The sequence below is a fragment of the Ictidomys tridecemlineatus genome, chromosome 1 (genome assembly GCF_052094955.1).
Source record: "Ictidomys tridecemlineatus isolate mIctTri1 chromosome 1, mIctTri1.hap1, whole genome shotgun sequence".
Lineage (NCBI taxonomy): Eukaryota > Metazoa > Chordata > Mammalia > Rodentia > Sciuridae > Ictidomys > Ictidomys tridecemlineatus.
The window spans coordinates 29,166,932-29,186,577 of record NC_135477.1 but is presented as its reverse complement, the minus strand read 5'-3'; the positions used below and the strand labels follow the sequence as shown (position 1 = coordinate 29,186,577).

The 19,646-nt window shown below is 46.2% G+C and overlaps 2 protein-coding genes across 11 annotated transcripts in view; one reads left to right on the top strand and one right to left on the bottom strand.

Annotated features, from left to right (window-relative positions):
• The first annotated feature begins 20 nt into the window (after positions 1-20).
• On the top strand, positions 21-9,375 carry Zdhhc16 (zDHHC palmitoyltransferase 16). 7 transcript variants are annotated; one of them, XM_078031658.1, is made up of 11 exons: positions 21-261; positions 3,694-3,941; positions 4,120-4,314; positions 4,455-4,543; positions 4,936-4,964; positions 5,651-5,784; positions 5,923-5,970; positions 6,776-6,861; positions 7,699-7,822; positions 8,038-8,082; positions 8,786-9,375. In XM_078031658.1, the coding sequence occupies exons 2-11, from the start codon at positions 3,699-3,701 to the stop codon at positions 8,816-8,818; spliced, it is 1,026 nt and encodes a 341-aa protein (XP_077887784.1). In that variant the 5' UTR covers positions 21-261; positions 3,694-3,698; the 3' UTR covers positions 8,819-9,375. The 7 variants fall into 7 exon arrangements, with proteins under 7 accessions (XP_077887784.1, XP_077887836.1, XP_040128517.1 ...); XM_078031710.1 differs by having other exon boundaries at positions 8,038-8,113; XM_005335266.5 differs by having other exon boundaries at positions 22-261; positions 8,038-8,108.
• Positions 9,376-9,598: 223 nt separating this feature from the next.
• The window catches only part of Mms19 (MMS19 cytosolic iron-sulfur assembly component), a 29,051-nt gene continuing 19,003 nt past the window's right edge, over positions 9,599-19,646 (bottom strand). For 3 of the 4 annotated variants that reach the window (XM_005335265.3, XM_078031397.1, XM_040272580.1), the window contains 22 exons: positions 19,536-19,610; positions 19,071-19,148; positions 18,382-18,520; positions 17,979-18,133; positions 17,634-17,712; positions 17,208-17,333; positions 16,930-17,011; positions 16,485-16,585; positions 16,228-16,377; positions 14,666-14,821; positions 13,817-13,916; positions 13,324-13,426; positions 13,103-13,171; positions 12,772-12,898; positions 11,933-12,033; positions 11,749-11,805; positions 11,413-11,599; positions 11,024-11,106; positions 10,738-10,902; positions 10,601-10,660; positions 10,083-10,183; positions 9,599-10,003 (listed from right to left, as the gene is read on the bottom strand). In XM_005335265.3, the coding sequence (XP_005335322.1) occupies positions 9,976-10,003; positions 10,083-10,183; positions 10,601-10,660; positions 10,738-10,902; positions 11,024-11,106; positions 11,413-11,599; positions 11,749-11,805; positions 11,933-12,033; positions 12,772-12,898; positions 13,103-13,171; positions 13,324-13,426; positions 13,817-13,916; positions 14,666-14,821; positions 16,228-16,377; positions 16,485-16,585; positions 16,930-17,011; positions 17,208-17,333; positions 17,634-17,712; positions 17,979-18,133; positions 18,382-18,520; positions 19,071-19,148; positions 19,536-19,610 (2,322 nt within the window). In that variant the 3' untranslated portion in view covers positions 9,599-9,975. Of the gene's footprint in view, positions 10,004-10,082; positions 10,184-10,600; positions 10,661-10,737; positions 10,903-11,023; positions 11,107-11,412; positions 11,600-11,748; positions 11,806-11,932; positions 12,034-12,771; positions 12,899-13,102; positions 13,172-13,323; positions 13,427-13,816; positions 13,917-14,665; positions 14,822-16,227; positions 16,378-16,484; positions 16,586-16,929; positions 17,012-17,207; positions 17,334-17,633; positions 17,713-17,978; positions 18,134-18,381; positions 18,521-19,070; positions 19,149-19,535; positions 19,611-19,646 lie in introns of those variants that run through there. The other variant, XM_078031433.1, reaches the window with a different exon arrangement.

Below are 19,646 nucleotides of genomic sequence, written 5' to 3'. Positions count from 1 at the left end.
GGGTAAACTCCATTTCCCAGGTTGCTCCGGGAAAAAAAATCGGAGGTGGAACTTCGAGGTTTCAGGGCACGCGCTTGCGCTCATGGTTGAGGATGGGCTGGCGGCGGGTCCGGGTCCGCTTACTGGCGCTGTGGGTGACGGGCAATGGTGGGTCGGATTGAACCGGGCCTGGCCCGGGCGCCGAGCTGGAGGGGGTGGTGGTGAGGGGCCGCAGAGGCTGCGGTGTTCAATTTGGCTGATTGAGGAGTCGGCAGGCTGCAGGTAAGGAGAAGTCGCGGCCCTTGCTTCCCATCCTTGTCCATTTTTCTAGGGTCGGGCCCTGTCCCAGGGCCTTGATGAGAGTCCGGGTTCCTGCTCACTGCGCGCCCCGCCCTGCAGGGCCGTGCCCTCCTCTGGCAGAGCGTACCCTCCGGGCTTCTGTGAGGCGCAAAGCCGGAAGGAGGTCCGCCAACCCTACTTGCCCATTTCACAGGTTTGGAAACTCAGATCCAGGGACAGGGTTTGACTTGTTCAAAGGCTCAAAGATAATTCGAGGTAGAGCCCAAGCCGGAACCAAAGTTTTTTGGCCATCTGTCCTTTGCAGTTTGACATCACTGCCCTTTTTTAAGATATAGAACATTTTCCTGGGTTTTGTATCTGCAGCTTTCAGTCCTGCATTGGATCCTCCAGTTGTGAGGGCCCCTTCTTAAGTGCATGCATTACTTCTTTTTTTAAAGCTGGCAAACCAGAAGGGATGTCTGCATATGAATGAAATACTGTGCTTTACTGAAGTCTGACATCCCTTACTTGAGATTGTAAACAACTTGAGAGCAGCATCTTAGTCTAGATGAAATTTGCGACGACTCTGATCTATTTTGTCTAAATTCTGGCTGTTCTGGAATCTGTACCTCCTTATCCCCCCCCCCCCCTTTTTTTTTTTGCCAATCGGTTTTTCCCTAGGGAAACAGATGGTGATTTAGAGCTCAGGGATGAGGGGAGTGTTGTGGCCTGCAGTCTCTAATCTGGTGGCAGATGGCCACCATGGCCTGTGGGTACTACTGAGGAATGGGACTAGTCAAGAGTTTATCTTGGTATGAGAGTAGAAATGTGCTTTTCTATTTCCTTCCCTGTTCACTCTGAGCTCACAGCCCCCCATCCCAACACATAATTTTTTTGTTTGCTTTATTTCAATTTCCTGAAATGAAACCTGTTTCATTTGTGGCCCATGGATAACATCTTTTCCCTGGCATCCCCATGCCTCCGGTGTCTCAGTAGCTAAAAGTGAGAGGAAGGGCCCTGGGTTCATATTTTGTTCAACCAAATTTGACTTGTGTTTCTTCATCTGCAAGCTTTCTGTTCACTTGTTTGGGTTGACTTCTTGTTAGACTTGTTTTCTAAAATGTCTTTTAGCTCTTTTTTGTGCTGTGATTCTAATTACGGTTTCTATTTTCTTTATTTTACTTTCTCTCTTCTTTATTAATCAGGAAGAATGTTAGCAGCAGACACTTTATTTAGTGTTATCACATTTCAGGAATGACCTTGCTGATGTTTGTAGAACAGATAGATATCTGACCAGGCTTTCCACTTCTGCAACCCTCCAGGTCATTAATTTAACAACTATTTGAGTATTTTCATGAACCAGGTATTGTGCTAAGTACTTTATAAACTTTTCATTTATACTTTACCAAATATGTGTGTGTGAACACACACACACAGACTCGTATATTTATAAAGGGTTAGAGCTAGAAGGGATCTTACCATTTAATCTTACCTCCTCATTGAATGAGAACACAATGTTATTAAATTCCAGCAGGGATCAATGATTTGCCTAAGGTCACAGAACTACTTAGGGGCAGAATTGAACCCTAAGTAGTTAGGGTTTGGGAAGAGGAGAGTTGCTAAATCTAGCCTTTGGGGTAGACATTCATGTAGAGCTCAGGAATTCAGGAAGTGGTTGAGAAGAATCTGAAAAGTAGAGAATCTAACAAGGATAATTTTTAATTTTTTTAGACTACTAGTGGTGGCTTTGAGGTAGAATATGATTCCTATTGATTACATATGAGGAATGTATCTGATAGGTATGCCGTTGTTTCAGAAAGTATTTTAGCAACTAGGAAATTCTCCATTATCTGTAGCAAGAGAGAATACAGTGGTGTGGACAGTCTAAAAGTCACCTAGATTTGTTGTGGGGCAGTTGTCCTGTTCTATTCTTACATTTAATTGTGGCTGTCTACTGTTTTGAAAATTCATGCTTTAGCCAAATCATGGTTCCAAACAATAGGCATCCAAATCTGAGCTTACTGGTTTTCCTCTTTTCTACACTTCCTTTTAATTTTCTTATCTTCTTAGAAGGTGATGGGAATGGCCAGTTTCTTTATCCTGGTGCATTGGGTAGGCCCTCCTAAATTGTCTTTCTCTCCTTTTGTAGGCCTTGTCTGCTGGGTTTCTTTTCTCTGTAAGGCTTACATGGCATGTAGGAGGAGGTAATTATTTTTTCTTTGAAAGATCTTCTATGGGGATGAGCCAGAGTGCAAAGAGAATACGTTGCTCTAGTTACTGAATTGAAACCATCCCCATAGCACAGCAGCCTCCTCCAGTTTCTGCTGGGTTTTGAGCTGCCTGTTAAATAAGTCAGTGGAGTTGTTAAGGACAAAGCAGCCCTCCCTGGCTGCTCTAGGGGAAAATCAGATAATTTCTTTTCTGTTAAAAGAGTTAATCTGCAGAATTGAGACTGTCATGGAAAAAGTCTGGTAGAACATCTGTGTCCTGGTCATTGCCTGGGCAGTGAGCTCCTATGCTGTGGATGAGGTGGAGAGTGCCAAGTGATGGAGGCTCTTGCACAGCTGGGAAAGTTGGTTGGAAAGCTTGGGGCCAAGGGCAGCAGCTGTAGAGAAGGTCCTTTTGTGTCTTACTAGTGCATCAGGGAAGACTTGTCATTGAGAGGGCAGGCCCTGAGGTTTTCATGAGCCACCAGCATGGAGATCCTTCCCACAGCTATGTCTCTAGCCTTGGTTCTGTTGCTCTGAATACCTGAAGTTGTTCTGGCTGCTGTACCCTTGGGGTAGGGCTGGGAGTGGAATTGGAGACAAAGCATCTTATGTCATTTGAGGGTTGGCTGTCTTGGCAGGAGACAGTAATCTCCTGCTACCAGGTTGAGTCTCCTGGCCTGGAACATCAGCCTAGAGGGAGTAGGAAAAAGTATCTTTTACCAAGACAGCATCAAGGCAAATCTATGTGTAGGATTTATATGCTATACCCTTGGTGGTCAGGGCAGGCAGGAGGCCCTGGGAAACTTCTGCCACAGTGTTCTTGCCAAGATGTACTGGGCAGCTTTGTTCATGTGGGCCATGCTTCTCTCAATGGTCTCTATACAGATAGTTCCAAAGACTCCTTTGTGATGCCACCTTTCTCTCCCTTACTCTAATACCATGACCCCTTTAGTTTAAGTGGATTTGCTGTGCACCCCTGTGGCGTAATATAAATACAATTTATGCAGGTTCAGAACCTCCAGTCCCTCTTTCTGGTTAGGACATGAGCACTGGACATTCCATAGAAAAATGAAGTGCCATTCGTATTCCTCACAGCTGGTGACTGGCCTAGCTGGGTCTTAGTCTTAGGTGTTTGCCCTCTGAGCTGGTGCTCAGGGCCTTCCCAATGGTTGGGGAGGGAGGGATAGGACTCACACTGGATCCTTACAATGGTATCCTCTCCTAGGAGCCATGAGGGGTCAGCGGAGCCTGCTGCTGGGCCCAGCCCGCCTCTGTCTGCGCCTGCTTCTGCTCCTGGGTTACAGGCGCCGTTGCCCACCTCTGCTCCGGGGCCTGGTACAGCGCTGGCGCTATGGCAAGGTCTGCCTGCGCTCCTTGCTCTATAACTCCTTTGGGGGTGGTGATACTGCTGTCGATGCTGCCTTTGAGCCCGTCTACTGGCTGGTGGACAACGTGATCCGCTGGTTTGGGGTGGTAAGTGATGCCTAGGAGCAGGAAAACGAATGTTTTGGGGGGAGCAGAGAGACGTGTCTCTCACTGATAGACCCGCATTAGGTTCTGGAGGCCAGCCCTCTATCCCTAGAGAAATTCCTGAGTCTCCTCTGGGTGTAGCGTTCTTACTGTGTCTACCTGACCTCACTGGTGTTGGCAGGTGTTCGTGGTGCTGGTGATAGTGCTGACGGGCTCCATCGTGGCCATCGCCTACTTGTGTGTCCTGCCTCTCATCCTTCAAACCTACTCGGTGCCACGACTCTGCTGGCATTTCTTCTACAGTCACTGGAATCTGATTCTCATCGTTTTCCATTACTACCAGGCCATCACCACTCCACCTGGGTACCCACCCCAGGTGGGTTCCGCTGGGGGGAGGGGAGGTATGGGCAGAGTTGCAGCTATCTGAGCCAGTCTCAGGAGTGGGAGAGTGTCATGGAATATTTTGAGGCATAGAAATGGTGCTGCCATAGTGGTCATGATGCTCTTTCTTCACAGGGCAGGAATGACATTGCCACAGTCTCCATCTGTAAGAAGTGTATTTATCCCAAACCTGCCCGAACACACCACTGCAGCATCTGCAATAGGTTGGTCTTGGCTTTGTTCTTTATGAACCCCAGCAGTGACTCTCTTGCTGTGGCCCTAGGGCAAAACCTGACTTAAAAGAGTTTGCTAAGACATGTATCAAGCATCCATCTCGTCCCAGGCAACATTCTCTTATTTCCTGAAACATAAGTCCTTAGGATGGTTCTGAGTTAGGCATTCCTACTACTTGTGGAAACTGAGACTCAAGAGAGATTACTTTGTCCAGTATCACATAGCCAATAAGTTATAGAGCTGGGTTTGAAGCAAAGCCTGGCTGTCTTCAAAGTCTGTGCCCTCTCCACCTCAGCAGGATGCTGGCCCTTGTAGGAAAGGATTGGTACTGACATCTCAAGAACCATGGCCACCTAAACAGAGATGTGTCCCTCCCTCACAGGTGTGTGCTGAAGATGGACCATCACTGCCGTATCCTTTTGCTTTCTTCTGCCTGAGGCTGACTTCTTTAGTTCCAGAGCACTATACAGGGTTAATGGCCACATGCTTAAGACTTCACCGTGCAGAGAACACTGGGCTCATGAGAAGTTAGTAGAAAAGACATTGTGGGGGTTGATCATCTCTTGCGGGGCACAGGAGGCTCATAGGCTCTCTGGGATGGATTCTCTGGGTGCAAGGAATTTTTTTTTTTTTTTTGGTGGTGCTGGGGATTGAACCCAGGGCCTTGTGCATGGGAGGCAAGCACTTTTGCCAACTGAGCTATATCCCCAGCCCGAGCAAGGGATCTTCCAACAGGTTTCTTTTGTAGGCTGTTATGCTAATAGCTGTTGGGTGGAAAGTGATGCCAGGGCTTCTCTGGCTGTCCCCTGGGGGTACCAAATAGAACCATGGGGTCCCCTTCTGTTGTCCCATACAGATGTCCAGTTAACCCTAGTGAGGTTAAAGTATTGGCAGATTCATTTTCATGAATCTGGGGGTACTTGAGTGCTCTGAAAAGCTTGTGAGACTTTGACCTGAACCTTAGGAAATAATCCCATATTTTCTTGCCTTTGGAAAATAGTTCTTGCTTGGTTGATGCTGTCTTTAACCAAGTTTGAACCAGAGGCCTGGACACCACTGAAATTGTTTAATCTTGTCCTTAATCATCCCCCCACCAGCCTGGCTAAATAACTGTGTGGGCCACTATAACCATCGGTACTTCTTCTCTTTCTGCTTTTTCATGACTCTGGGCTGTGTCTACTGCAGCTATGGAAGTTGGGACCTTTTCCGGGAGGCTTATGCTGCCATTGAGGTGAGCCTACGGTTAGGAGCAGGGTGACTCAATGGTGCAGTGTTTCAGGGTGTGAGCCTGTCCCTAAGGAATGGGACTGGTAGCACCCCCACCCCAGGGCCTTAAGAGTATAACCAGCACTGTTTTCCATCCCCTTAGAAAATGAAACAGCTCGACAAGAACAAACTGCAGGCGGTTGCCAACCAGGTGGGCTGTCCCCACCCCACTACCTCCTGCTGCTCAGGCCAGGAACATAGAGCTGCTCAGACAACTGGGCCTGCTACTTTAGTTGTAGGGGCTTGTTGAGCCTCAGTAGGCTGAATCAGGGATGTTTAGGGAGGCTGCAGTAGGTGGACTAAGTAGCTTGGGGCAAGCTGGAAGTGTCTGGGATGTGACAGTTTTTGACTATCCCATCATCACCTCTTTGGGCTGTCTTGGTGATGGCCTGAGCAGCAAGGAGCCTGTGTTAGTCTGTGTAATGGGGTTCCAGGGGACAGACATCAAGCTGGTCCATCTGCATCTGGGTAATCCCCACTCTGTGCTTCTTAGAACTCCTTATTCTGAACACATCCTGGGCTTATATGCTGTACCTCTGCTGCCCATCTGAGTTCTTAATGATTCTTTCCTCTCCAATTAGTGAATGCCGGTTATGGGTCTGGTCTCCTTTCTTGGGGATACAGCCACATAAAGGAGTAATGGCTGTGGAATGGAGTAGCTTCCCCTGGAGCCCCGTTCATGTTGTCAACCTAAAGGCCCAGGGTCAGCTCTCCTCCTGTGCTTTTCCATCTTGTCCAGACCTCCCCTGCCCAGCCCAGTGTTTGTCCATGTGTTGGTGCCACCAGGTTTGGTCCACTCCTTCGCCTGCTGTTCTGTCCCCTGTGTAGCTTTATTCTTCATTTTTTTCTGCCTGGGTTTGGAATACTTCCTGCATATAGGTGCTGGGGGCTTTGGTGGCAGTTGATAGAGACCAACTGAGCAAAAGGAGCCAGGCTTTTCTTTTTTCTTTTTCTAGACTTATCACCAGACCCCACCACCCACCTTCTCCTTTCGGGAAAGGATAACTCACAAGAGCCTTGTCTACCTCTGGTTCCTGTGCAGGTATTTAACTCAGTTTTGATAGTTTTAAGGGTAGGGCAGCTTTAGAAAAACCTTTTTAAGTGCCCAAATGCAGGCAGGAACCCATCCTGAATGACCTGCCTCTGTTCTAGTCTAATTGAGGTTGGCAGAGTCAGCACTTTTTTCCAGCATTTTGGGGCAGGGAACACTCAGGACATGAGCACTGCTATTTACCAAGCACTAAGGATGTAAGCATGCTTGTTATTTATTATGTGCCAAGGTAAGTTAAACTTATTTATTCCTGGTAGTAACTATCTAAAGGGTAGGTAACTGCATTTTATAGATTTATAGAATGAAGTGATGTGTCCCTTGATACATAGCTAGGAGTGCTAGAGCTGGAATGCAAATTTCATGTCACCCTTACCTTATCCCCCAGTGTTTTTGCTACCCTTCACTGTCTCCCAAGCATGAGTTTTAAGGAAATATAGAATGTTGTCTCAATAGACTTATTTCTCCCCCTTCCTTTCCACATGACTTATTTTCAGCCTACACTGATACATTTTTTAATTTTATTTTTTTAGTATTAGGGATGGAATCTGGGGCCTCACAAATGCTACAGAGGTGCTCCAATGAGCTACATCCCCAGCCCTTTTAAAATTTTGAGACAGGGTCTCACTAAATAGCCTAGGCTGGCCTTGAACTTGTGATACCCCTTCCTCAGCCTCCTCCTGAGTAGATGGGAGCCTGATGTTCATCTAGGAAGTATGCCAGGAGATAAGAAAAATGAGGCAGAGAGGTTGCTAAGAATCATTGTGTAGCTCAACTTCAGACCTACATCCAATGGCCCTAATTTCCACCAATCTTTGTCCATTTTCTTAGTTCTGTGGCACTTGCCCTGGGTGCCCTAACCATATGGCATGCTGTTCTCATCAGCCGGGGTGAGACTAGCATTGAAAGGCACATCAACAAGAAGGAAAGACGTCGACTACAGGCGAAGGGCAGAGTGAGTGGGGTTGGTTGAGGGCTTGGGTGGGCAGGAAGGTAACTGAACCTGTATCCTTGAAGCAGAGGACATGGTCAGGGACAGCTCTGTAACTATAACATAACGCCAGAACTTGCTTACCTGGGCTTCAATTTAGCCAAAATTGTCTCCAAAACGAGAAGGGGATTATAAAGAAGAGGTCTGTAGAAATGTTTTTTCCTTTTCCTTGGCTCTAGGTATTTAGGAATCCTTACAACTATGGCTGTCTGGACAACTGGAAGGTATTCCTGGGTGTGGACACAGGAAGGTAAAGTAAGAGACTAGTGCTGCCCAAAGAACTCAGTGATGAGAAAGATGGCCTCTACCTGGGAATATGTAGAATGTGGATAGTGCCACTGAAGGATTTTAATTGGATTTCATTTTCATGAGTTTAAATAGCCACATGTCCCTCTGTCTTTGTAGTTCTAAATTGTAGAAGTAAAGAACATTGCTTTCATTTAAGACAGAAGGGCTTGGGGCTCACACCATGGCTTAAGGAGCAGATCAGGTTTAAGATGACTACACTAAAATCCTGAAAAGGGTAGTATGTAGTAGTTGCCAATCACTTTTCATTTGTAGGCAGTGTCTAGAGTCCTGAGGCAATAAACAAAGCTAGCTCTCTCAACCCTAGAGACAAGGGGAAGTCATTCTTCAAACTGAATTACTGAGGCAGTAACAACCCATCACAATGTCAGTTCTTTCCTTCCTCCCTTTCTCATCTTTATTATACTCCTGCCTAACACTGTGCTTGCAGAGGCCCCTTAGAATAGCTCAAAACCTCAAAAGGTCTTCAAGGGCCCAGAAAGCAGATCAAATGGATAGTATTAGGCAGAGGAAATTAAGACTCTTATTACCTTTGTGTTTGATGTATGCTTGCTGAAAAATAAATAATAATAGACACCAGGAGCTTTTGGAACTCAGAAACATTTCTGTCTTCTCTTGTAGGCACTGGCTTACCCGTGTGCTGTTACCTTCTAGTCACTTGCCCCATGGGAATGGAATGAGCTGGGACCCCCCTCCCTGGGTGACTGTTCACTCAGCCTCTGTGATGGCGGTGTGAGCTAGGTTGTGCCAGCCACACTTGAGTATTTGTTCTGCTGCCTACACTGTCTCAAGGGCCTCCAAGGGCAGCTTTCCTTGGAACCCTTCATCAAAAGGAGCCAGTGGGCCTGCCTTAAGGTACTATGCAGGAACAACTGAAGGACCAACCTGGCCAGGGCAGAAGCAAGACACAATGTGGAGAAATCCTAGGACTAAAATCCCTTTACTCAGGCAAACAAGTTCTAGCCCCAGCCTAGGGGTCAGGCAGCTAGCTACCTTGTCCGGTGCTGATCTGATATTCTCCATGTCACAGCACTGGGGCTGGCCATCACCTCTCCCACTTGTTGTTTGGGGAAACACCTGAAGGGTACATCTGGGATCTTAACTTCTTAATGGGGCAAAGACAACAGGCCTGCTGCCGAGGTCAGAGTCACTGCCACTTCTCACATGCTAATGAAGGGAACAAAAATAAAGGTGTTTGATTTGTAAAAGTATATGGTTTTCAACTCTTTGCCTAGTTCTAGGGCAGGGAAGGGTGGGGGAAATCAGGGTCAGGGCCTAGTGAGTAGATATTCTGCTCACACCTTCATTGCCCTTACTTGGAGAATTGCCCTGCAGAATTCTTGACTAACCCTTAAACATCACTGTGCTACCTCTGGCTATGTGCTACTGAGGCATATGTGGGGTGAGGGGGACTATCTCTGATAGTTAGCACCATTACCAAAAGAAACCTTTATTCTCCAGCAGGTACACACGCGTTCACTATTATCCACTATCCCTGGTCTTCAGGGTCACAGTCATCTGCACTCACTCCTCAGCAGCATAGCTCCCTTTTCCTGACATGAGATAAAACAGAAGGGCCCCACAACCCAAGATCTTCCTTCAAAAACAAGTAGACTTGCTCAATTAATTCACGAATCCTTTAGAAATTAGGACTCTGGTTTTTCTTGTATAGCCATGTAGCAGAGGCCCAGCGCTTGTGCTGTGTCTGTGGGAAAGGCGGGCAGAGGCTAGTATTCTTGCCTTAGGCAAGATGGCTTGAGTTAGTAATTCCAGGTTAGATTGTCAGAAGAGTCTAGGCCAGAAATAAGGGCTCAGCTGCCAGGGCTCCCCAGCAGAAACCTGTAAGCATAAAGAAAATCGGCAGCATCAGCAGTAAGGCTCGTTTTGGTCCCGTCTCTCCCCATGACCTAGAACTCACCACTCTCCCCTGGCTGACACAGCTTCCTTTCGCACTAGTCTCTTCTTATCATCCAGGGGTTTGGCCAATGCCCGGATCACCTGTGGTTTATATGGTAGGAGCTGTGGAGTCAGAGGAGATAATCTTAACCAAGGTCAAACTTAGCAACCAGAAGAGCTGCTTCTCTGGCTTTGTATAACTAATATTCAAAAAGAGCAGAATATATCCTATCCGTTTTTAATGGGAGAGATTGAACCAAGGGCCTCACATGTGCTAAGCACATGCAATATATCCTACTCTTTTTTTAGTGATTCTAGAGGATGCCAAGTGGCAGGATGGCCATTCTATTTATTGGGTGATCGGTATTTTTTAGATTCATTCTGGCCTCAAGGGAAAAAACATCTGTGCTTATCTGTACCTTGTAGTTCATATCTTAACCACACAGCAGGGTGGCTAATCTCACTTGATAAAGGCAAAGAGGTACTTCCCTGATTCTTGTAAGAGGTTCCCAGGCCAGGGAGGACAACGGAGATACTCACCACAGGAGTGGGCAGGTGAGTGAGAGCATGCATACACTGCAGTGCAGCGATCCGGACAGCCTGGAACACAATCATACAGAGATGAGGGGGACCTGAGGAGAGATGAAGTACCACAGAGGTGCTAGGGCTCAACGCACCATGGAAGGGCTGGAACTGAGGTTCAGAAACTTGGTGACCAGGGTTTCAACATGAAGACTCATGACTTGGGGTGCTTCCAGTAGAAGAGGCTGAAGGCAGCTGAGGGTAGACAGCTGGACCACAGAGTCGGGGCATGATAGGGCCTCCAACAGCAAGGAAAGAAGCTAAGAGGCAACAGAAAAAGTGGGGTGACCACATTGTGATGATCTTTGTTCTCCCCTTTCTGGTCCAGGCTATGGGAGAAAAGCTTTGTCTCTTGCTTAGAGGCTGATTATAGAAACTTACTGTGGGCAGCTCTGGCAAAAGCACAGGCTTGGGCAATCTGTTGAGTACATGGGACAGACCCTTCAGGTAGTTTGGCTTCACATCTGTAAAAAAAAAAAAAAAATAAAAATGGAGAAGCTTGGGGAGAAACAGGCTTAGACAGTCATTCAAGAACTCAACTCCAATCTCTGAGAAAGCTGGGATTTCAGCATACAAAAGGAGAAGGAAAGCAAACCACTCAAGCTCAGATTAAAGTAAAAAGTGGGGCAAGAATCGGGACGTTTAGTAGTTTTCTGGGTATAGAACATAGCACAACTCTAAAGAAGCACTTGGGTCCTAAATTATTTTAGACTGTTCCCAAGTGGAACAGAGGTCTATATATCTGGGGGCCTGCCTTTCAGATTTCTTACCTTGAGGAGCAGCGTGGAAGCCTTGGACCAAAGCAGGCACATTATCTGTGAAGAAACGTTGACGGAACATGATCCGCACATCAGCGTGGCCGGCTCGAGTCAGCACATCAGTACAGTCAGACATGAGCAGAGAAAAGCCATCAGCTGCTGCTGGGCCTAGTTCTGGGTCACTCAGGAGGCCCATAAGCTAGAGAAAAGAGAATCTCTGAGGTACATCAGGGATGAAGAACCTTAAATGCCAAGGAGGAGGATGGAAGTGGTTTCCAGGAGCAACAGGGTTAAGAGGGTTCCTATTTAAGTCTGAGTTCTCCTGTGTCCCAGAAAGGAAGGACTTACCCGGGCAGTAAGGCAGGAACTGAGAGGATGGTATCTGAGTACTAGGGCCTTTGTTACCTGTAATATGAGAGACGAAGTCAAACCCCAGAACCTGGAGGTAGCTGATTATGGCTCAGGGTCATCAGGGACATTTAATTTAACCAAATAACTGCCTAGTCCAGCCAGAATTGATTCCACCTCTTACCCAGAGCAGCAGTGTGAAGGCCTGACTGCGTGAAGGCTTGGAGCCCAGGCCATTTTCCACCGTGTCCACAGCCAGCTGGAGGAATTCATCAAGCTGCTGCCCTAAAAAGGAAGCAGGACATGCTGATGCAATGGCAGCACTTTTTCCTTTAATGATGAGAACGTAAGTCATTTAAGTGCAGAATACCCAAGAAACTGTATCAATATCATTTTATCTGGAGAAAAAATAAGACACTAGCATGAGAGCCTGGTATAGTCCACTCAACACAGGGATGCTGGCATTGGAGAAGAGAAGGTTGTCTACTCCCAATAAAGACTTCTCTGTGAGTACCACTGTAGAACCCTGTAATGCTTTGTCTAGCTTCTCTAGAGTCTTGTCCCAAGATCTGGTGACAGTGTTTGAGCAGGGGCAGCCCTGTTACTAATAAGCTCTTTTTTTTTTTTTTTTTTTGAGGTTCTGAGTATTAAACCCAGAAGTGCTTTACTATGGAGCCTACACCCGCCAGCCCTTTATTTTGAGACAGGATCTCACTAAGTTGCCCTGGCTGGCCTCGAACCTGAGATCCTGTCTCAGGCTTCGGAGAAGTGCCACCACACGCAGCTAGCAAGCTCTTCCTCTTATCACTGAGTTACATCCCCAGCTCTTTAATTTTGTATGTTGAGGCAGGGTCTCACTGAGTTGCTTAGCCCCTTGCTAAATTTCTGAGGCTGGCTTTGAACTTATGATCTTCCTGCTTCATTCTCCTGAACTGCTGGGATTACAGGTGTGTGACACTGCACCTGGCAGCAAGCCCCCTTTTTAAAGGTTTGAGGAGGCTCCCAACCCAGGCTCACTAATACCTGCAGGATGTTTGTTGAGGAGTCCTGCAAAACACTTGGCAGCAGCAGTGGAGGAGAAGGGGCAGCCATGGCAGCAGCTCAGCTCCAAAAGCTCCCGCATGAGTTGGTTCAGCTGAGGGATTTCCACCTACAGAAAACCTGGCCATGTAACGGACCCAGAAAATACTTGAACTCCAAAAGATACCTAGTAAGAAGTGCCAGCAGGGATTGGCAGAAGGATAGATGATAACTAAATTCTTTAGTGGGGGAAGTAAAAAATCAGCTTGGCCTGGGGCAAATTTCAGCCCAGGTCACCCCAAGATCCAACTCCCCAAATGTTGTACTAACTTACATTTCGTGGCAGGGAGCAGACGAAGGCCATCAGCAGTGCAATCAGCCGTCTCTGCCCTGAGGAGCCATCCTATAAGGGAAAAAAAAGCTGTTTCAGGCCTGTCCTGCCAGCAGTAGGCTTGTCTGTTCCTATACCCACTCTAGATCAGCCCTACAAGAAGAAGTTTGAAGGATACAAATCCCAAGATTCTCCCTCATCTGATCCATCAGACTGTCTTTTACCTGGAATGGCTGGAATCTGCTTGGGAAGCTGTTTTCAGGTAGAAAGGAGGTGTTGCCATCCAAGAAGAGGGGCACAATGCGGGTGACACTCTGGGCAGCTAATCTGGGGGGCAGAGTACAGGTGTTATCAAGGGATTAGGATTCTAAACAGCCCTTCCCTCCACAGCAGTGCCTTTCCAACTGGAGTTCTCATTAGGATCACTGAGCCAGTGGTGCAGGCTAGGATCATTATGTATTTGACAAATATTAATTTGGCACATATTATATGCTTGGAAACATTCCCTTTGGGACTGCTGTGATAGAGCAGTGAGCGAAACAGACCAAATCTCTACTCTATTATAGCTTAAACTCTAGTAAGGAACTCAATGTATAGTTTTAAAAATGTTCTACAGGTGATTTTGCAACTAAGAATACTGCCTATGGCTTGCCCACCCCTATAGTCCATGGTGTTAAAAACCCAATCTTTAGCTTTATCAGCAAAACTTATACTCACTCAGGGCTCAGGTGGGTGGTGGCAGTGCCAATGACAGACACCATGGCGGCCAAGACTACTTCTTCCAACAGCACTTTTCTTAGAACTGAGGGCTCCTTCTCTGCAAAAACAAAACACCAAAACATATACATAGAATCAAAAGGCCTTGACTGGTTCAGAAATCCAAAATGATTAATTCCTGTCCTTGTCACAAAGAGCTTGACTCAAGCCAAAAAGCAGCAGTTCTCAATCTGTCCTCTAGTACTGTGGCCTTGAGAATCAGCAAGGCACCAGAAACAAATGGAGCTCTTGGGAGCACTGTGCCTAGTCCTTAGGCACAATGGGAAAGAGGATGTTAATATGAACATTCTTAATATTAGACCTAGAAATGCTGGTCTTTTAAAAAATTTTAAAACAACCTGAATTTATTTTTATAGGTCCTTATGTATACCAGCTATCATACACTGAACACTAGTTGTGCAACTAGGCATCACACATTATCTTCCTTAATCCTTACCAACTACCGTGTGATATAGATATTACTATCCCCATAATATCAATTAAAAGGAAATAAGGTATGCATTTTTTTTGAGGTGCTAGGAACTGAACCTAGGGTTTCACAAATGATGAGCTATATCTCCAGCCTGGTATACATCCTTTCGAACACTACTAAATCTAGTGGATCCTGGTTTCTGCCATTGATCATGTTTAGCACCCTTTCCTCTGAAGTAAAATCTCACTTGGACAAAAGATTCAAAGTAAACCTGATGGAACAAATGCAGTATCATTAATACTCAGTGGGTGGCAGTGCTGTCCAACAATAATGGAAGGCAGAATTCTGACAGGATGAGGAGAGGTGGAGAAAATTACCTGGCATGGAAGCCTGCACAGTCAGGGCAAGCAGGCAAGGTACAGTGGTTTCATGGAAATACCAGCAGCTCTCGGGGTCCTGCTGGCATTTTTCTGCCACCTGCTGGAGACTCTGGCAGATAGCAATGACTTCAGTGGATCCTGCAACCACATTCCCTGGTGGGGAGAAAGTCAGTGTTGTCTAAGGTTTTCTGAAAATCACATTAGGTATTTATGATACAGCAGATGAAATAACAGTCAAAGACAATGATTGGAAGAAAGTGTCTTATTTAAGAGCCTAGTTATTAGCTTTTTTCTCTATTCTGACTTTAAGGTGAGATCTTCTCTGTGCCAAATCTGCAGCAGAAGTATTCACTTACTCTCTTCCCTTTGTTTTCATAACAATTCTAGAAGTATCACTTCCTCCACTTTGCAGAGGTGGATATGGAGCCTCAATGAAATTATCAGTGTTTTTTCCAGGGTCACAGGAAGTACAGAGTCAGGAATCAGACCCAGGTCACAGTGTGAGTCTACTGTTCTTGTCTCTGCCTAAAAGCTGCTGAATCTACCCACAAAGGCTGGACAGTCCAAAGCAGAGAACTGATTAGTGAGGACTCAGGGTGACAGTGAATAGATTCCTATTAGCAACAACTATGATTACTTTGGCCATGAGGGTACCTGAGTTACCTGGGGATTCAGCTCAAAAGCAGATTTTCATCAGTTAGGGCCTGAAACTACATTTTTAGTGAGTTCCTAGATGACACCCAGGCTGTTGGTTGACCATATTAAGTACCATGCACTTGGTAACTTGATTGTTATCAAGTGCATGGTACAGTTGCTATTTTATAAGTCCCAACACTACTCAAGAGACTGATTCAATTGTAGTAAGGTACCTGTAATTTTTTTTTTTTAAGTTCACCACATCCAGGGAAAGACAAATACTGTGTTTTTTTTTTTGTTTTTATTTATTTTTTCTTAAGTTGTAGATGGACACATTTATTTTTTATGTGGTGCTGAGGGTCAAATCCAGTGCTTCACACGTGCTAGGTCTGCACTCTACTACTGAACTACAACCGCAGTCCCTAAATACTGTTTTGAATAGTGGTTACCAGAGAGTGGGAAGGGTATGGGGGTGGGGAATGAAGAGGTGATAGTTAATGAGTACAGGGAGTGCTGCTGGATAGGAGAAATAACTTCTAATGTTCAACAGTACAGTCGGGTAACTATGGCTGGTAATGATTAATTGGAAAAAAATTTTTTCAGTGCTATGGATCAAACCCAGGGTACCTCACTTAGTTGAATATTTCAAAATAGCAAATAGTGAGGATTTTGAATGTTCTCAATGCAAAGAAATGATAAATGTGAGGTGACAGAACCTCTAATCAGTCTCATCTGATCATTACATAGTATATACACAGATTTAAATATCATACAATTACTATATATCAATTTTTTAAAAGAAGTTTACCATGTCACTCACAGTACAGGTACAATTAGAATCACTGCCTGAGAGGTGTCGACTTCAAACCCTGGCTGCAGGTCCCCATTTCATCCAGTTCCTGGTGATTATTCCTGGTACCTACCTTTGTTCACCTGCCAGAGATGCTGCAGCAGCAAAGGCAGCGTCTCCTTGACAATGCTGGGATGTGTTGAAACAGCTGACAAAGCTTGCAGACAGCGCAAATGCTGGGAACATTTGGTGGGCTCATCCCCTCTAGCCAAATCTGACTCCCCTGAAAGCAATCCAGGAGACAAGGTTTTACTGTGTGATGGTAGCAAGTATGAAGGCCCCTAAAGCCTTGCTCTGAAGGGCTGGTCACAAAAGATTAGCCATATCTACCTCTGTGCAGCTCCTCAGCAAGCTTGGGTATCAGGTGGCTGCTAAAGGCCACAGGGTAGAGAGCAGCCAGGGCTCCTGATGCTTCCAGTGCTGCCAACCTACTGGGGTCAGAGCAGATAAGTATTAGCTGAGTCTTGGCCTACTGTTCTCTCACCAATGCCTGCCAACAAGCAGATCTAGGAATGTGGGCTCCCAAGGCCACCTTGCTAAAGAGCAGGACTCAAATACCTACACCACTGAGTTGGACAGGGCTTCTTAATGCCCAAGAAAAGAGAGAGCAGTCCCACATCTCTCCAACCGGTTAGCAGCCAAGCCAAACACAGAGCCCACCTTCCCTAAGGAGAGACAAGGGTCAGAAGCACAGAGCCCTGGTCCTTGCTGCATCTGTTGCTGCCATATAGAGGCAGGGAACAGCGTGCTCTACCTCACTGCTTTAGATTCTTACCAACTTTGGGAATCCTCCTCCAGGAAGCTCAGTCTGTACAGGTGACCCACCACCAGCTCCAAGTCCCCAGAAGATAGGAGACCTGTGGTTAGAAGGGGACATGAGTCTCACCTTTCTTCCCCTGCAGCCACTACAACCCTTCCAAAAATCCTACTGGAAATCCCAAATCAACTAGTGTTGCAGGGAGAACAGGAAATGAAAACTGTTCTTCATTTAAGACAGAAAATCACCAGGAGGGGGGCCATACATATATCTTCTCTCTTTTCCCTATGATGTACCTGGCTGGGCACCCAAGACTGTGAGTGTACGGATGCCAACAAGTTGAAGCTGAATGCTGGGGTCTGTTAAGGCCATGAACACCAGTGAGCAAAGCTGGTCCTTGAAGCCACTCAGAGGCCTTTCATCTAGGCAGAGACAGAGGCCAGGTTAGAAGGAAACCCTAATTCCATGTCACTGACTCAGCACTATGTACTCATACTCTGAAAAGACAACTCAGAACAGATTTTAAGGGCTCAATCTATTAGGCATCCAGGAATACATTGGAAAAATAAATAGGTCTCATCCATTCAGTGTTCTCTTGTGCTACAGCCTTAGAACAGGACTGCTGTTCTAGACTGTCTCTGTATAGCAATCTGCCCTGCTATCCTTTATAGGCTGCAGATTTCATCAGCCTTCAAGATACCTCAACTGGAAGGTGACCTCACCTTTGTCCTCATAGTTCCATTTCTGCTGCAGCTTCAAGAAACCCAGGATCATTTCAAGGATTGTCCGTCGCTGGTTGCTCTGCAATGTATTAAAGAGTATTAGAGTCAAAAAATATTTTAAAGGATTTCAATCCTGCTACTCTGGAAAAGGGGGAAATTATCCTTTTATGTAAGACTTGAGTCAGTGAAGAGTGAATAAGGGAATGAGCAGCGGCTAATGGGACCAAAACCCCAGATCCCTTTGGGCCCAAGCTAATGTTTTGGTGTCTCTCTCAGAGTCTCTGAGAAAGGGATCCTGGCATGTTGGTCCAATCATCTCCCTCCCGCAAGACTGTACCCCCTTACCTGACTGTGCTTGTGGAACTGATCCAACAGTAGAGGCAGCACGCTGCTGGTGATGTGGTCACAGGCCCGAGCAGATGCACCTGCGGCTGCCTGCAACAGCTTGGCACTAGGCCACACCAGTTTCATATCTGGTTCACACAGATGGTGCCTGCAGTCTAGAGAGGCAGCAATCACAGACCTGGGGAGTAGGCCAAATGTTGCCTCCTGCCCCTAAAGTCCATGGAGGTTGGAAAGTGAGACCTAGAACAGTTTGCTAGCAGTTACCAAACTGTCTTTAATTCAAATTAGGGCTGCAGCGCCAAATCACTGAACATTGGGGAATGCACATGAAGGGTCATTGGCCCTTGAGAAATGTCATCTCTATTATGCTCACTCCCCTTTCTGGCTGTCATGATCTCATTACCCTGTAGAATGTTGCTAAGGAAGGAGTCGAGGAGGTCCTCAGCATCAGCCCTCAGCACAGAGCAAGACAAACATGTCGTCAGGGAGAGGAGGGCTGCCAGGCCCTCTGTCTCCACCCGCTCACTTGCCGTCTGGAACACCTGTCAGGGAGGGATCCCATGGCTACTGAGGTGAGCCTGCACCAGATGAGACCCCACCCATCCCCTGTATATTTCTTTGGGGGCAGAGTATTGAGAACTTTAAGGGCACAGCAATGGAAATGGAACACTTCAATGGTGTCTTCACTGATTATCCTCACCAATTCCTTAGTCCCAATAGGATTATTACACATACTTTTTAAGAAACAGAATGCCAACTCTGTGTAGTGGCTATGGGGATAAAATCTCTTTCTTTCCCTCACTATTCAGTATGGTATCCATCTCACAACCCATACTCTTTGACATTAGAGGACAGGAAGTGGACATAGTGAAAAGGTGATCATGTGCCCTCATCATGCAACTGGCTCATGCATAGGAATTCTCTTCCTTGTTACTCAGACTAGAGAGTAGACCTTGTTTGCCTGCTGAGTAACCAGGACTAGTACCCTGATACTGGGGACAACAGGAAAAGAGGACAGTGGGGATTATTTCCCTTCATGCCTGACAGCTGGAATTCATAATAGTGAGTTTTAGTTAAGTAAGTAACACTCACCTCTCTACGGATAGAAGCCCAAAGGCTGGGGAGGAAGTCCTTCAGTTCTTTCTGTCCATATACAGCACAGCAAGCATTCTACCAAGGAAATAGCAGGCATCAGCTACCTACACATTCAGATGTCCTGAGATACAGGCACCTTGGCACAATAGCACATAAACGAGTCTGGTCCCCAGAAGAATGTTGTAATAGTCCTACCCAGGACCCAGAAAAAAGAGGAGCTCAACCTGACTTATGAAAAAGAAGCATAAAGAGGAAGCCCTGGTGAGATTTTCCTCACCACTCAGTTACTACAGGATGAGACAATATGTATCTGAGGGCTTTAAGTGATCACATAGGCCCAAATCCTGTGTATCTGTTTGAGGCCTATGAACTGTTCTCTGGTTGTCCAAGAATCTCTTTATCTTTTAGTACCCTTATTTGGTCTAAAGGGAGCTAGATTCTGTAAGGAGAAAAGTCACTCACCAGAGTCTGCAGAGAATCCAGCTTGGCACTCAGAATTTCAGAATCCACCTTCTCAATCAGCAGGGGGAGTAGGAACTGTAGGAGAGAACTTAAAGCTGAAATAGGTAGTGT